Source organism: Podarcis pityusensis (assembly GCF_964106645.2).
Source record: "Podarcis pityusensis genome assembly, chromosome: 1".
Classification (NCBI taxonomy): Eukaryota; Metazoa; Chordata; class Lepidosauria; order Squamata; family Lacertidae; genus Podarcis; species Podarcis pityusensis.
The window spans coordinates 6,321,472-6,336,798 of NC_138028.1; the positions used below are offsets into that span (position 1 = coordinate 6,321,472).

At 47.3% G+C, this 15,327-nt stretch overlaps 1 protein-coding gene across 1 annotated transcript in view; it reads left to right on the plus strand.

The window, feature by feature from the left end:
- SLC35F4 (solute carrier family 35 member F4) overlaps nucleotides 1-15,101 on the plus strand; it is a 145,448-nt gene extending 130,347 nt beyond the window's left edge. The window contains exons 3-8 of the mRNA XM_080993450.1: nucleotides 7-287; nucleotides 1,048-1,267; nucleotides 7,256-7,381; nucleotides 9,538-9,730; nucleotides 12,999-13,088; nucleotides 14,600-15,101. Coding sequence (XP_080849576.1) covers nucleotides 7-287; nucleotides 1,048-1,267; nucleotides 7,256-7,381; nucleotides 9,538-9,730; nucleotides 12,999-13,088; nucleotides 14,600-14,841 — 1,152 coding nt within the window. The 3' untranslated portion in view covers nucleotides 14,842-15,101. The remainder of the gene's footprint in view (nucleotides 1-6; nucleotides 288-1,047; nucleotides 1,268-7,255; nucleotides 7,382-9,537; nucleotides 9,731-12,998; nucleotides 13,089-14,599) is intronic.
- The last annotated feature ends 226 nt before the right edge of the window (nucleotides 15,102-15,327 follow it).

Here is a 15,327-nt window from a genome sequence, read left to right on the forward strand (position 1 = left end):
ACCCAGGGCCACGGGGAGAATGGCAGCCAGGAGAGCCACGTTCAGACCCGGTGCGAGTCCTGTACGTCCACGTTCCTCAAGATTGTCTGGGGATTTCTGATCATCCTCTCCGTCTCCTCCTCCTGGGTCGGAACAACGCAGATTGTGAAAATCACATACAAGAACTTTGATTACCCGTTTTTCATGACTTGGTTTTCCACAAACTGGAACATTATGTTTTTCCCAGTATATTACTCCGGGCATCTTGCAACGGCGCAGGAAAAGCAATCTCCAATCAAAAAATTCAGGTAGGCCTATCATTTATTTCATTCCTATCCCACCATTTTCTCCAGGGAACTCAAGGTGACTGACATGGTTCTCCCCCTCCTCATTTAATCCCCACAATGACCCTGTGAGGTAGATTAGGCTCAGTATACCTGAAGGAGCGTCTCCACCCCCATTGTTTTTCCTGACATGGAGGTCCAGCTCCAAGGGCCTTCTGGTGGTTCCCTCACTGCGGGAAGTGAGGTTGCAGGGAACCAGGCAGAGGGCCTTCTCGGTGGTGGCACCTGCCCTGTGGAACACCCTCCCATCAGATGTCAAGGAAATAAACAACTATCTGACTTTTAGAAGACACCTGTTTAGGGAAGTTTTTAATGTTTGATGTTTTATTGTGTTTTTAATATTCTGTTGGAAGCAGCCCAGAGTGGCTGGGGTAACCCAGCCAGATGGGCGGGGTATAAATAAAAATTATTATTATTATTATTATTATTATTATTATTGAGGCACTGGCTGGCTCAAGGTCGCATCCAGTGAAGCTTTCATGACCGAGTGGGGATTCAAACCCTGGCCTCCCAAGTCCTAATACAGCACTCTAAACCACTACGCCATTCTGGTTCCATTACGATGGCGAGGAGTCTTCCTGGGTAGAATTGATCGAAGGCCCATCTGTCAAGCAAACACAAAGCTGGGAAGATGCTGGACTCAGGTCACACTTTGACATTTCTCTTTGTGTTTGTCCACACCCTGGATTTTAAGACTCCTGTTTTCTTTCCCTTGTGTGTGCAGGGAATGCAGTCGGATCTTTGGCGAGGATGGTCTAACGCTGAAACTCTTTCTTAAAAGGACAGCTCCCTTTTCTATTCTCTGGACTTTGACTAACTACCTTTACTTGCTGGCTTTGAAGAAGCTGACAGCCACGGACGTCTCGGCCCTATTCTGTTGCAACAAAGCCTTTGTCTTCCTGCTCTCGTGGATTGTACTGAAGGACAGGTTCATGGGTGTAAGGGTAATGACCTCCGCCATAACCTCTCATTCTCCTTCTCGCTCCCCATTGTGGGTAGGCCATGCGCCATGTTGGCTTTGCAGTGAATATAACCAGAAGGGGCATCAACTTTGGTAGAAATGGTTTTGGTGAGCTGAGTGATTTAACAGCCCCCAGGCGATTCTGAAAACCTTGGGTTGCGTTCATGGGAGTCATTTTTATGGAGAAATCTCACCACCAGGTCGCTTTTCCTTGTGATTCTTCCACAAGGAAGGTCTCATAAATGTTGCCCTCTGGTGAGGAAACTGAGTTACAACAATGGGAAAACTAATCCACTAAAAATGTATATATATACAGTGGTACCTTGGGACGGGGTGAGCTCCCGTTGCTCAGTCCCTGCTCCTGCCAACCTAGCAGTTCGAAAGCACATCAAAGTACAAGTAGATAAATAGGTACCACTCCGGCAGGAAGGTAAACGGCGTTTCCGTGCACTGCTCTGGTTTGCCAGAAGTGGCTGAGTCATGCTGGCCACATGACCTGGAAGCTGTATGCCGGCTCCCTTGGCCAATAAAGCGAGATGAGTGTCGCAACCCCAGAGTCGGCCACGACTGGACCTAATGGTCAGGGGTCCCTTTACCTTACCTTGGTTCTCAAACGGCTTAATTGTTAAACAAATCAGCTCCCGAATGCCAAAAACCAGGAAGTAAGTGTTCCGGTTTTGGAACATTTTTCGGAAGCCAAACATCCAAGTGCAGGAAGCTCCTTCAGCCAATCGGAAGCCGCGCCTCGGTTTTCGAACGGTTTCAGGAGTCGAACGGACATCTAGAACGGATTACGTTCGAGAACCAAGGTTCCCATGTAATGCAAACTTATTTGCATACAACCGGGGTTGTATCTTTCTTTAACTCCTCAGGAACACATTTTTAAGGAAAACTAACTGGAAGAATGACTGGAAAATGTTGGAGTGTAGACATTGCTAGTAGAATTTCACCCTTATTGTGGGGGCGGGGGGCAGAGGCACTCACCTGACCTCCCAAGAACTGGGTCCCTTTTGCTTCTCTGTAAAGACCGGGGTGGGTGTTGGTATTCTTGAGAGTGTATGGATCAGGGCCATTGCGCAAAATGAAGAAATACAGCTAATCAGCCACCTGCCTTTTATCTAGTATCACCGATGCCAATAAGGACATGGTGGGAGATATTTCCCTTAGAATTAATGATAGTGGAATAATAATAATAATAATAATAATAATAATAATAATAATAATATCTGGCCGGGTTTCCCCAGCCACTCTGAGTGGCTCCCAATAGAATTAATGGTAATAATAATTTTTTAAAAACGATAAAACATCATACATTAAAAGCTTTCCTTAAGAGGGCTGCCTTCAAATGTCTTCTAAAAGTCAGATAGTTGTTTATTTCCTTGACATCTGATGGGAAGGCATTCCACAGGGCGGGTGCCACCACCGAGAAGGCACCCTTTCAGAAAGATTGAAAGATGTGTGCTGTAAGGGATTGTTTAAGAAACAAATGCTACCCATCAGTATTAAAAGGAAAGGCTTTCTTTAACGCCACCGTTCCTGATTTCTATTTCCGTAGCACATCAAAGCCCCAAATGCTCTCCCTAAATAACCCGTGCATCTTTTCAACTCGCGGCACCGTCAATTAATGTTTGCCCTCGCCAGTTAAAATTGTCCTCCCGATGGCAAATTAACTGAACGAAAGCTTTCGTGGGTTAATCTGTTGATTAAACCGATTTGAGCTTCCTGCTCCAGTGTTTATTCCATGGTTCTCTCTGTCCAATTTACTCTGCCCCTTAATGAACACACATATAAACAAGAGGAGGCAGATAAGCAAACCGGTGGGATGAGCCGATAGAGGAGGATGCCTTCTTGTGCCGCGATGCAGAATGAAGGAGCCGGGAGATCTTTGCGGGGAATTGCAAGGAGAGAGGGGCTGTTGCACTCAGGATCAGCTTGTGGGCTTCCCAAAGGCAACTAGGATTCTGGAGTGGAGAGTGTGGCGGGAGAAATTTGGTTCCGTTTGTATTTTAAAATCTGCACTTCTCTGAATTTTGAGGTGCGGTTCTGCAGCCAAGGAACGTACAGTGGTACCTCGGGTTACAGACACTTCAGGTTACAGACTCTGCTAACCCAGAAATAATACCTCGGGTTAAGAACTTTGCTTCAGTATAAGAACAGAAATTGCACGATGGTGGAGCGGCAGCAGCGGGAGGCCCCATTAGCTAAAGTGGTGCTTCAGGTTAAGAACAGTTTCAGGTTAAGAACAGACCTCCGGAACGAATTAAGTTCTTATCCCGAGGTAACACTGTATGGGGACACGGGTGGCGCTGTGGGTTAAACCACAGAGCCTAGGACTTGCCGATCAGAAGGTCGGCGGTTCGAATCCCCGCGACGGGGTGAACTCCCGTTGCTCGGTCCCTGCTCCTGCCAACCTAGCAGTTTGAAAGCACATCAAAGTGCAAGTAGATAAATAGGTACCGCTCCGGCGGCAAGGTAAACAGCGTTTCAGTGCGTGCTCTGGTTTGCCAGAAGCGGCTTAGTCATGCTGGTCACATGACCTGGAAGCTGTATGCCGGCTCCCTCGGCCAATAAAGCGAGATGAGCACCGCAGCCCCAGAGTTGGTCATGACTGGACCTAACGGTCAGGGGTCCCTTTACCTTTACCACTGTATACAAAAATGCATATTTTTTTGTGAAAATACCATGCAAGCATCTCCCCACAAACCCAGGGGTTATGTTCCTGGTAACCATGCGTATATGTGAAATCATATATGGTGGGGAACACCACCTAAATGCCTGTAAACAGCCTCTAAACCTCTGGAAACCCTTGAAAAACTCTTTAAAAAATCCGCTGAACTCCACCACCTCCTTTCTCAAACTCCAACTCTCCCCAGGTCTCAAAGGTTGGTGCACCTGCCATGGCTAGCTTTTCCCCCACACTTCTCGCACAGTTCTTGCAGTTTCCCCACTCTTTCTGGGCCATTCTAGCCCTTTACGCAGCTTTCTGCAGCTTTAAATCAATTTATTCGATTGTTTTGCGGTGCCACGCGTTATGCACGAGCTCAAGTGGGGAGACGCCTGCACAAAAGGGCATTCTAGTAAGGGAAACTGCTTAGCAGAAATGTGGGTGTTTGGAGAATGAATTTGTGCTAAAATGCTTTTGAAGATTAGAAAAATTCACGGAGGCTAAAGCTATATCGTGGCTGCTTCCGCTCTGCTAGGAGGCAGTAATGCGGCTGAACATCAGTTGGTGTAAACCACAGGATGGGAGAGGGCTCTCGCACTCGGGTCTTGCCTGCAGGCTTCCTATGGGGATCTGGTTGGCCACTGTGAGAAAAGGATGCTGGATTAGATGGACTATGGGCCTGGTCCAGCAAGAAGGCTCTCTTAGGTTCTCATGGCTCTAAGGCTCTTCCCAAGAAGCAGTCTCCTTCTCACAGAGTGTAGCCCACGTTGACTCATGCCTTCTTTTTCTTCTTCTTTCTTCTTTGGCAATCCCTTGTAGCCGAGTAAGATTGTCTTCCATAAACACAGTTTTAAGAATGAGTCCGTAAGTGACTGTGGAGGCCAATTCTGGATCCACACGTCCTTCCTCAGTGAGGACATAGGTTTCCACCAGGAGTTGATCATGGTGAGGGTTTGCAAAGCATGCCTTCCTCTTGGCACGTTTCTCCCTTTGGTCCTGAGTTCGAGTTTCTTCAAAGCCCATGACACCTTTGGTAAGGGCTGTTCTCCAACTGGAGCGCTCACAGGCCAGTGTTGCCCAGTTGTCTGTGTTTATGCTATATTTTTTTAAGGATTTGCCTTGAGAGAGTCTTTAAACCTCTTTTGTTGACCACCAGCATTACGCTTTCCATTTTTAAGTTGGAAATAGAGTAGTTGCTTTGGAAGACAATAATCAGGCATCCGCACAACATGACCAGTCCAACGGAGTTGATGTTGAAGAACCGTTGCTTCAACACTGGTGATCTTTGCTTCTTCCAGTACACTGGCATTAGTTCACCTGTCTTCCCAAGTGATGTGTAACATTTTTCGGAGACACTGTTGATGGAATCTTTCAATTTCTCACCCAAATGACAGTATGCTATCATAAATAGGCAAGTGACAAAGATGTAGTAAGATCTCAGAGGCTGCCTGCACAGTCGAGAAACACACACCAGCAATGTAAGGTTCCCCATTCACACTGTGTACCTTACAAAGTCCTTGATGAGTACTCCTCTTGCCCTGTTAGCCCCCAAAACCACCATTCCTTCGTCCATTTTAAAAGACCGATAAGAGAAACAAATCTGGTTTGGGAGCAGCCTTGCCCAAATTGCTTTTAAATCTAAAATATCCTTTAAAATCATAGAATCAAAGAATCGTAGAGTTGGAAAGCTACGCCAGAGTTATCTAGTCCAGCCCCGCAAGGCAGGAATCTCAGCTGAAGCATCCATGACAGATGGCCATTCAACTTCTCCTGTCAAACAGCTCTTGTCAGAGAGTTCTTCCTGAAAAAGTCCCTCCGCCAAATTTTGTGAAAAGAGGATATGCGCTGTAATAATAATAATAATAATAATAATAATAATAATAATAATAATTTATTTATACCTCGCCCATCTATCTGGCTGGGCTTCCCCAGCCCCTCTGGGCGGCTTCCAACGAAACACTAAAATACAGTAATGCATCAAACATTAAAAGCTTCCCTAAACAGGGCTGCCTTCAGATGTCTTCTAAAAGTCTGATAGTTGTTTTTCACTTTGACATCTGGTGGGAGGGCCTTCCACAGGGCGGGTGCCACCACCAAGAAGGCCCTCTGCCTGGTTCCCTGTAACTTGGCTTCTTGCAGTGAGGGAACCGCCAGAAGGCCCTTGGAGCTGGACCTCGGTGTCCGGGCAGAACGATGGGCGTGGAGACCTTCAGATATACTGTTACCAAGACAACCCCCTTGTTGTCCCCATAGTCCACACCAGGTGGGGTGGGGGTCCCCAAGTGGGCAGTGGGGTTACCAGGGTGGGGAGCGCTAAGGGATATAAATGACTACCAGACTTTGCAAAGCTGGTATCGCAGGACGAAGTTCGTCCATTTCGCTGAATGAATTAAGCCGAATAGTTTCAACTGGATTTTGAGTAAACCTGCAATTAATTGTTACTGTTCTGAATTTTATTTAGCCATTACCTTCCTTAGGGAGTCCTGCAAAGCACTATTCTGAATAAGAATGCTTTTAAAAGGGTAGGGTAAGGGGCACTGGGGAGGGGTTTGTGGAACAGGGGCAGAATCAGTATCCCAAAAAAGTTTTGGAACCACTGGCCTGTGCTTCCATTATGGTGGTCTGTCCCCACTCAGAGCCCCCTATTCAGAGGGAAAATATGAGAGAGAGAGAGAGAGAGAGAGAGAGAGAGAGAGAGAGAGAGAGAGAGAATTAGTTTCTGGGCCCAATTCAACATGCTGGTTTTGATCTGTAAAGCCTTAAACAGCTCAGGACCTCAAGACCTCAAGGACCGCCTCTCACCATAGGAACCTACCCGGACCCTAAAATCATCTTCTGAGGCCCTTCTCCATGCGCCTCGTCTCCAAGAGGCCCAGGGGGTGACAACACAAGAAAAGGCCTTTTCTGTGGTGGCTCCCCATTTTGAGAATGTTCTCCACAGGGCGGCTTGCCTGGGGCCTTCCTTATATATTTTTAGGTGCCAGGGGGTTGGACTCGAGGGCCTTTGTGGTCTCTTCCAACTCTATGATTCTGTGATTCTAGGTGAAAACGTTCCTCTTCCACCAGGCGTTTGGCTAGTTAACATTATATGCCCTTTTAAATGTGGGTTTTTTTGATGGGGGAGGTTATTGCTGTGTTCATTTTCTTATTTTTTATTAAGTATTTTGTGTTTTTTACACTGTGAACTGCCCTAAGATCTACGGATGAAGGCCTGTACGCAAATTTAATGAACAAACCAACCGACAAACCTCATCTCTTTCCGAGTGACACAATTGCTCTAAATTTCTTTCTTTGTGGATTACGCAGATAGTTGCTGCAATCATGGCCATCACTGGAATCGTCATGATGGCGTACGCAGATGGTTTCCAGGGCGATTCGATTATCGGGGTCGCGTATGCTGTTGGGTCTGCATCGATGTCGGCGCTGTATAAGGTAAGGCCTTGCACACTTTCTTGCTATCTTAATGCTTTGAAGGAGGAGAGGAGCAAAATTTGACCTGCAGGAGAGCAAAGCAAGTTCTCCACGCTGTGAAGGCCCCTTCCTTCCTTCCTTCCTTCCTTCTCTTCCCTCACCTGATTTACATTCTGCGCCAGGTGCGTCAGGGGAAAGTTACGACGGAGATAATTACTTTTGTGGCCCACCAAGGAATCAGCTTGGCTTCCCTTTATCGAGTCTTAATGAAAACTCTATTATTCCGCCGCGGTGAGATTAGCATCTCTGAGTCCCTCATTTTCCGCGCCGGTGTTTTTATCGACGCTCGCTGTGCATGAGTGGGAGAGAATGTTGAAATGTCGAAGGAGGACCCCTCCGGTGAGAGGAGGAAGGTCTCACCCACGACGCCCCTCTTTTTTGGAAGTCCAGCCTTACAAGGACGCGAGGGATTCTTGCCACGGCGCCAACAGTCAAGAAACAGCGAGGAATCAACTCTTGTCAAAAGTGCACCCTTACAAAGCTAGGAGAAGGCTTGTCCGCCAGTCCTACTGGGTGGCACTGTAGTCTAAACCAATCGGAAGGTCAGCGGTTTGAATCACTGTGATGGAATGAGCTCCCATTGCTCTGTCCCAGCTCCTGCCAACCTAGCAGTTTGAAAGCACACCAGTGCGAGTAGATAAATAGGTACCACTGTGGCGGGAAGGTAAACTGTGTTTCTGTGCACCCTGGTTTCCATCACTGTGTCCCGTTGCACCAGAAGCGGTTTAGTCCTGCTGGCCACATGACCCAGAAAGCTGTCTGTGGACAAACGCCGGCTTCCTCGGCCTGAAAGCGAGATGAGCGCCGCAACCCCATAGTTGCCTTTCACTGGACTCAAACGTCCAGGAGTCCTTTAAAGGTAAAGGAGCCCCTGACCATTAGGTCCAGTCGTGGCCGACTCTGGGGTTGTGCGCTCATCTCGCTTTATTGGCTAAGGGAGCCGGCGTACAGCTTCTGGGTCATGTGGCCAGCATGACTAAGCCACTTCTGGCGAACCAGAGCAGCGCACAGAAACGCCGTTTACCTTTCCACCAGAGCGGTACCTATTTATCTACTTGCACTTTGACGTGCTTTCGAACTGCTAGGTTGGCAGGAGCAGGGACCGAGCAACGGGAGCTCACCCCATCGCGGGGATTCGAACCGCCAACCTTCTGATCGGCAAGGCCTAGGCTCTGTGGTTTAACCCACAGCGCCACCCACATCCTTTACCTTTCACCTAAGTCTCTCAGCTTCTCCTAGGTGCGCGCCTGACGAGGCAGTTGCTGCCACAGAGCTGCATGCAACCTGCTTCTGCTCCTCTCTCTTCAGTCCTCTCCTGGTCCTGGGAGACAATGGGAGCAGGAGGAGGAGCTGTGGAAGCCCTTGACTCTACCCCAGACTGACCTCTCCTTCCCTCCTCCTGCACCCATTCTTCACTCTTCAGTCCTGCAGTTCGTCCTGCCTCTTCCTCTCGTCTCTCAGCTGTTTCTCCTGGTTCACTGATCCCTCCTTCCATGTCAGTCTCCAATCCCTCTTCTCCCTGTGCCCAGCCAGTCCCTGACCATGCCTCCCCACTTCAAGAGCTCTTTGCTATCTTCTGCAATGGGCACGACAAACTTCCAGCCTATGAACTCAAAGCAGCACCCAAGAGCTGGCTGGTTTCCCCTCCGGACTCTCCCAGGTTAATCCCGCACAGGCCCTGCCCTCCATCCAGACCATGCCCCTCCACACAGGCCACACCCCCTCCTCACAGGCCACGCCCCTCACCAGCCCTGCCCTTGTTGAGCAGAGTGAGGTGGCCACTTCAGGTCGGAGCTTTTGCGCGTCCCAAAAGGACACCAAATTGCTATTTCAATGGGTAGATAGTCGTAGAATTGTTGGGTTGGAAAGGGGTTCCAAGGGTCATCTAGTCCAACCCCCTTAAATTTAATATTGTCGCCTTCTTGCTCCCAGGATTCTGTGCCTCGGGTGTCAAAATAACTTGACCAGCTTTGGGGAAGTTGCAACATGACTTTGGGAGGGAGGCTAACCCTTTGTTGCGCTGCCTCGGGCACCAAAATATATTGAGTTACTCTGTTCCCCAGAGACCGGGGAGGTTGCACTCAGCCTGAACTTTTTCCCCCTTTCCCCCCATTTAGGTTCTGTTCAAGATGTTCCTTGGGAGCGCAAACTTTGGAGAAGCGGCCCATTTCATTTCTACCCTTGGCTTTTTCAACTTGGTCTTCCTTTCCTTTACACCGATCATCTTGTATTTCACTAAGGTGGAGTATTGGTCGCCCTTCTCGGCCGTTCCCTGGGGCTACCTGTGTGGAATAGCCGGCCTCTGGCTAGGTATTTATCCCTGTTTTATTGCTTTACCTGAATGTTTACGATTTGCACAACCGTCTCAAGGTGGCTGCGTGGAAGGTGGAGCGAGCTTGCTTTCCCTGCTGCGGAGGGCAGGATCCGAACCAACGGATTCGAATGACGAGAAAGGAGACTCTGACTAAACATCAGGAAGAACTTTCTGACAGCAAGAGCTGTTCAACAGTGGAACAGACCCAGTGCCAATTGTCAGGGGTGATGAGAGGTCCAACAATATCTGGTTGGTCGCAGGTTTCCCATCCCATTCGCTCTACGCGGGGCTGCCCTTGAAGCTGTCCCAGAAACTCCAGCGGGTGCAGAATGCAGCAGTTAGGCTCCTCACGGGGTCTCTGCCATGGGAGCATATTCACCCAGTGCTTTTCCAGCTGCACTGGCTCCCGGTGGAGTACAGGGTCAGATTCAAGGTGCTGCTTTTGACCTTTAAAGCCCTTCACGGCCTAGGACCCTCGTACCTACGGGACCGCCTCTCCTGGTATGCCCCACGGAGAGCCTCAAGGTCCATAAATAGCAACACCCTAGAGGTCCCGGGCCCTAAGGAAGTCTGATTAGCCTCAACCAGAGCCAGGGCCTTTTCAACACTGGCCCCGGCCTGGTGGAATGCTCTGCCTCATGAGACCAGGGCCCTGCGGGATCTGATTTCTTTCCGCAGGGCCTGTAAGACAGAGTTGTTCCGCCTGGCCTTTGGCTTGGAGCCAATTAGATTCCCTCCCCCTCTTTCTTTTTTCTTCTTCCTTTTTCCTCCTGTGATGAGGCTGCATTTTAATATTTTAATGTTTCAATATTTTAATGTTGTATTTTAATCTTGTTTTTAAGTTGTATTCATTCAACTTGTTTTTATTATTGCTTGTTAGCCGCCCTGAGCCTGGCCTTGGCTGGGGAGGGCGAGGTATAAATACAAAATTATTATTATTATTATTATTATTATTATTATTATTATTATTATTATTATTATCCCTGATCTATATTATTATTATTATTATTATTATTATTATTATTATTATTTGCTAAATGTATTGGTTGCTTTTTTCTTGCCAAAGGCAACTGAAAGCAACAAACAAACAATTGACAGCCCACCCACAGATCTGTTAAAACGAAGAAAAAAACAGAAAAAAATAATATATTTACTTCCTTGATGGATTACATGTTGCATAGTTCTTACCGGAGGACTTTCAAGAGGGAGGGGCGGTAAGCTGAAGGCTACGAGCTGAGAAAGGGTTGTAGCTCAATAGTGGAGCAACTGCTTTGAGTGCAGAAGGTCCCATTAAGGCTGAGTGAGGCATGCGCCTAACTTTCAAGTCCCGCTCCTTTCGACGGAGGGCTGCAGCCCTAGTTCATTTTGCTGGGGGATATGCCCTATAAAACCCTGTGGGACTTTAGGTAAAGGCCACAGCTCAGCAAGAGAACATCTGCTTTGTATGCAGACGGTCTCAACCTGTCAGAGACGTTCCCCTTCTGACAGGCAAGAGAGGAATCCAGAAGGGAAGGGGAAGAGCCAGAGAGTACAGTGGTACCTCTGGTTTTGGACAGAATCCATTCCGGAGCTCTGGTTGGATCCCGAGGTTTTCACAAGTGGAGGTGCCTGTTCTGCGCATGCGGCGGGGCAAAACCCGGAAAAATACCGTATTTTTTCCTCTATAAGACCCACTTTTTCCCTCCTAAAAAGTAAGGGGAAATGTGTGTGCGTCTTATGGGGCGAATGCAGGCTGCGCAGCTATCCCAGAAGCCAGGACAGCAAGAGGGATCACTGCTTTCGCTGCGCAGCGATCCCTCTTGTTGTTCTGACTTCTGAGATTCAGAATATTTTTTTTCTTGTTTTCCTCCTCCAAAAACTAGGTGCGTCTTATGGTCTGGTGCGTCTTGTAGAGCGAAAAATACGGTACTTCCGGGTTTGCCGTGAGCATATCCCGAAGGATACGTAACCAGAGGTGCTCGTAAGTAGAGGTACCTGATTCCTTCACACAGTGAAAGCGAGATTTCTCACTCAGGAATGCAGCCTGGCGGTTCTGAAAGTAACACAGAGCAGAGAGAAGAGGATGCAACAGAAGAGGGGGAAGGGATAGTAGGACCACAGTCTCCGAAAAGTCGGAGATTGAGTTGTTTGGCAGAAAAGTGCATGACAGGAAAGAGGTGGGGGGGAAAGGTGCAGAGTATCTTGCTTCAACCAGAAAAAGAAGCTAGATCCGTCAACTGACTCTGAAGGTGACGAATGAGTTCATGAAGCTCAGACTGCTGAGCCCTGTAATTGCTGAATAAATCTGAAGTAATAAGATGTCAGAGGCTGCGTCTTGTGTGGGAGAGACTATCAAACCTGACACACACGCCCCCCCACAGCTTTTTAGACTTTCAAATGGGTGACATTCCCAACCCAATCTCGAGATGCTAGGTAATCTGTTTGTATCCTCCGTGAATTTGTTTAATCCTCTCTTCACGCCATCCAAGGAGATGGCAGTCACTTTCTCCAGTGGGAGGGAGTTCCACAGTCTTTCTTGACTTTTCCCAAAATTCAAAGTCCCAAACCCTATAACCTTTCCTCATAGGTCGCTCCATCCGATTCATCATTTTGGTTGTCCTTTCCTGAACAGGTGGGATTTGTCATCCAGGGGTCAGCAAACTTTTTCAGCAGGGGCCCGGTCCACTGCCCCTCAGACCTTGTGGGGGGCCGGACTATATTTTTTTGGGGGGGGGGGAATGAACGAATTCCTGTGCCCCACAAATAACCCAGAGATGCATTTTAAATAAAAGCACACATTCTGCTCGTGTAAAAACACGCTGATTCGCAGACTGTCTGCAGACTGGAATGAGAAGGCGATTGGGCCAGATCCAGCCCCCAGGCCTTAGTTTGCCAACCCATGATCTAGAACCTTAGGAGGACAAGGCACTCTGGAAGAAAGATTTATTTACTGTATTTTTTCCTCTATAAGACTCACTTTTTCCCTCCTAAAAAGTAAGGGGAAATGTGTGTGCGTCTTTGCAGCTTTGCAGCTATCCCAGAAGCCACAACAGCAAGAGGGTTGCTGCTTTCACTGCGCAGCGATCTCTCTTGCTGTTCTGGCTTCTGAGATTCAGAATATTTTTTTTCTTGTTTTCCTCCTCCAAAAACTAGGGGCGTCTTGTGGTCTGGTGCGTCTTATAGAGCGAAAAATACAGTGTTTGCCGGTTCTGATCCTGGTGGTGCAGAAGATCTCTTTTTCTTCTTCTTCTTCACAACCTCACACTTTGCTGTTTTTCTCCGCAGCTTTCAACATCCTGGTGAATGTCGGAGTTGTGCTTACGTACCCAATCTTAATATCTATCGGGACATTGCTCAGTGTTCCTGGCAATGCAGGTATAAATAATGCCTTTTGATCAATGCAGTGGCTCTGCGTGTGGGCCAGGTTACTTGCTTATTTATTTACATAAAATTCCTAAGCCACACCCCCTAATAAATTGAAATAAATGTTTAAAAGCACCTTTCCAAAAAAACAACAACCCCAGAGTCCTTTTTGTTGGGGATAATTCAGATGGAAATTCCCAGGTGTCAAAAAAGGTTATTTATGTATGCCACTACTGCGGCCCGTGTATTGTTAGCCCAAAAATGGAAAATGAGTGAGGTCCCAACCAAAGAAGAATGGCAACTTAAACTGATGGAATATGCGCAGTTTGCGAATCTAACATATAGAATAAGAGAACAAGAACAACATTCGCTTAAAGAAGATTGGGAAATGTTTATTGACTGTATGGGGGGAAATTGTGTACACTTGAAATTTCTGGCAGCATTCAGATAAATTCAACAGTGTAAATAAGTTTCCATGGGTGTAATAATGGAATATATTGAATGATTTAGTTTATGTAAAATGTGCAGGGATTTATGCTATGTAAAATGAACCATGGAAAGAGAAGAAGTGAAGTCATTTTATTTTTTAAGGTTGTTTAATGAATATTCTTAATTGAAAAACAGAAAATTTAATTAAAAATTATACATAAATTCTAATAATAAGAATACATTGGGGAGGAGCAGGGCCGGATTTAGGTTTGATGAGGCTTTAAGCTCCTGAAGGTAATGGGGCCCTTTATATGTCCAGCTGTCCTTTGTCAACAACAAATTGTCGCTGCTTTTTGTGTGTTGAATATATGCTATATGGTAATTTATGGACCTAATAAGTATCTAAAGCTATTTGCACTTGCAGAATGTAGGCACCCTACATTCTGTACATTTCTATATATAGAAATGAGCAAACCAGTGATATTTTAGGGAGCAGGCTAGCAGGCGGGGCCCATGACTTACACCAGAGGAGCCGACACAACACAAAACACTGTTGCTGTATGTAGGTTTTATTTTATTTGTTTTTCATCTTATATTTTGGAAAGGTACATCCAGGTTTTTTTCCCTTTAAATTTTTTGGGGGTCCCCAAGAGAGGGGCCCCTAAGCTATAGCTTGTTTAGTTTATACATAAATCCAGCACTGGTAGGAGGTGGAAAGGTGGAACATATATGTAAATAATAATAATATAAGAACCTCTGTCTTTCGCTGTACAAAGACAGAAGCCGCAAGAGTCCACCCACTTTCCCCTCTGCCCACCCATGGCATGAGGCCCTCAGGACGAGACTGATCCCCTGACCATAGCTGTCAGTCTTCCCCTTTTTTGTGGGAAATTCCCTTATTCCAGCGCCATTTCCCGCTGCTTCCCACTGCTATCCCGGATTGTTAGATATCCTGTAGACTGTCCCTGGGACAGGTGAGGCTGCTGATCCCTTATTTTCGAGGCTGCTGATCCCTTCTTTTCTAATCTGAAAGTTGACAGCTATGCCCCTGACCCCATCTCTCGCTAATCTCCTCGCTCCCCTTTTCTCCCCAGCTGTCGATCTTCTCAAACGCGAGGTGATCTTCAGCGTGGTCCGTTTGGGTGCCACCACCATCATCTGCCTCGGGTTCCTGCTTATGCTCCTTCCGGAGGAATGGGACGAGATCACGCTGCGATTCATCAACAGCCTGAAGGAGAAGAAGGGTGAAGACCACCCTGAGGACGTCATGGACTCCAGCGTCCACTTCCGCAGCAGAAGTCGAGTCAACGGGACTGTGTCTATACCGCTGGCTTAGAGCCGGCCGGGCTTCAAGTTGCGTGCACGCCAATGTATATTCTGTGAATATGATTTAATAATTCCCTCCCCCTCCCCTCGCCCACTTGTATGCTTTAAAAAGAGACAGCTTTATTTTAAACAGGAATGGATTGTAAATTCAACGCTAAACACATCAGATACCTAAGCTGTTTACATTTGTACACTTTATCCAGGAGTAGGTGCAAATAAGGACAATAAATTCCTTTTTATACAGAAACGCAAATAAAAGAAAGCTATATATGTCTGTGTTTGGTTCTGGAGGTTGGCGGGGGGTCGGCGTTTGGAATTTGCGAAAAGCGCCGCGGGCACCAGCTACAAAATGGCTGCCGTGGGAGTGCTGGGGGACACAAAATGGCTGCCATGGGGGACGGACGTGGTGGGACACAAAATGGCTGCCACATCTAAAAGAGCGGAAGAAGAGGCCGGTTCACGAAAAGCAGCTCGTCGATGGGAAAAGGCACCTACA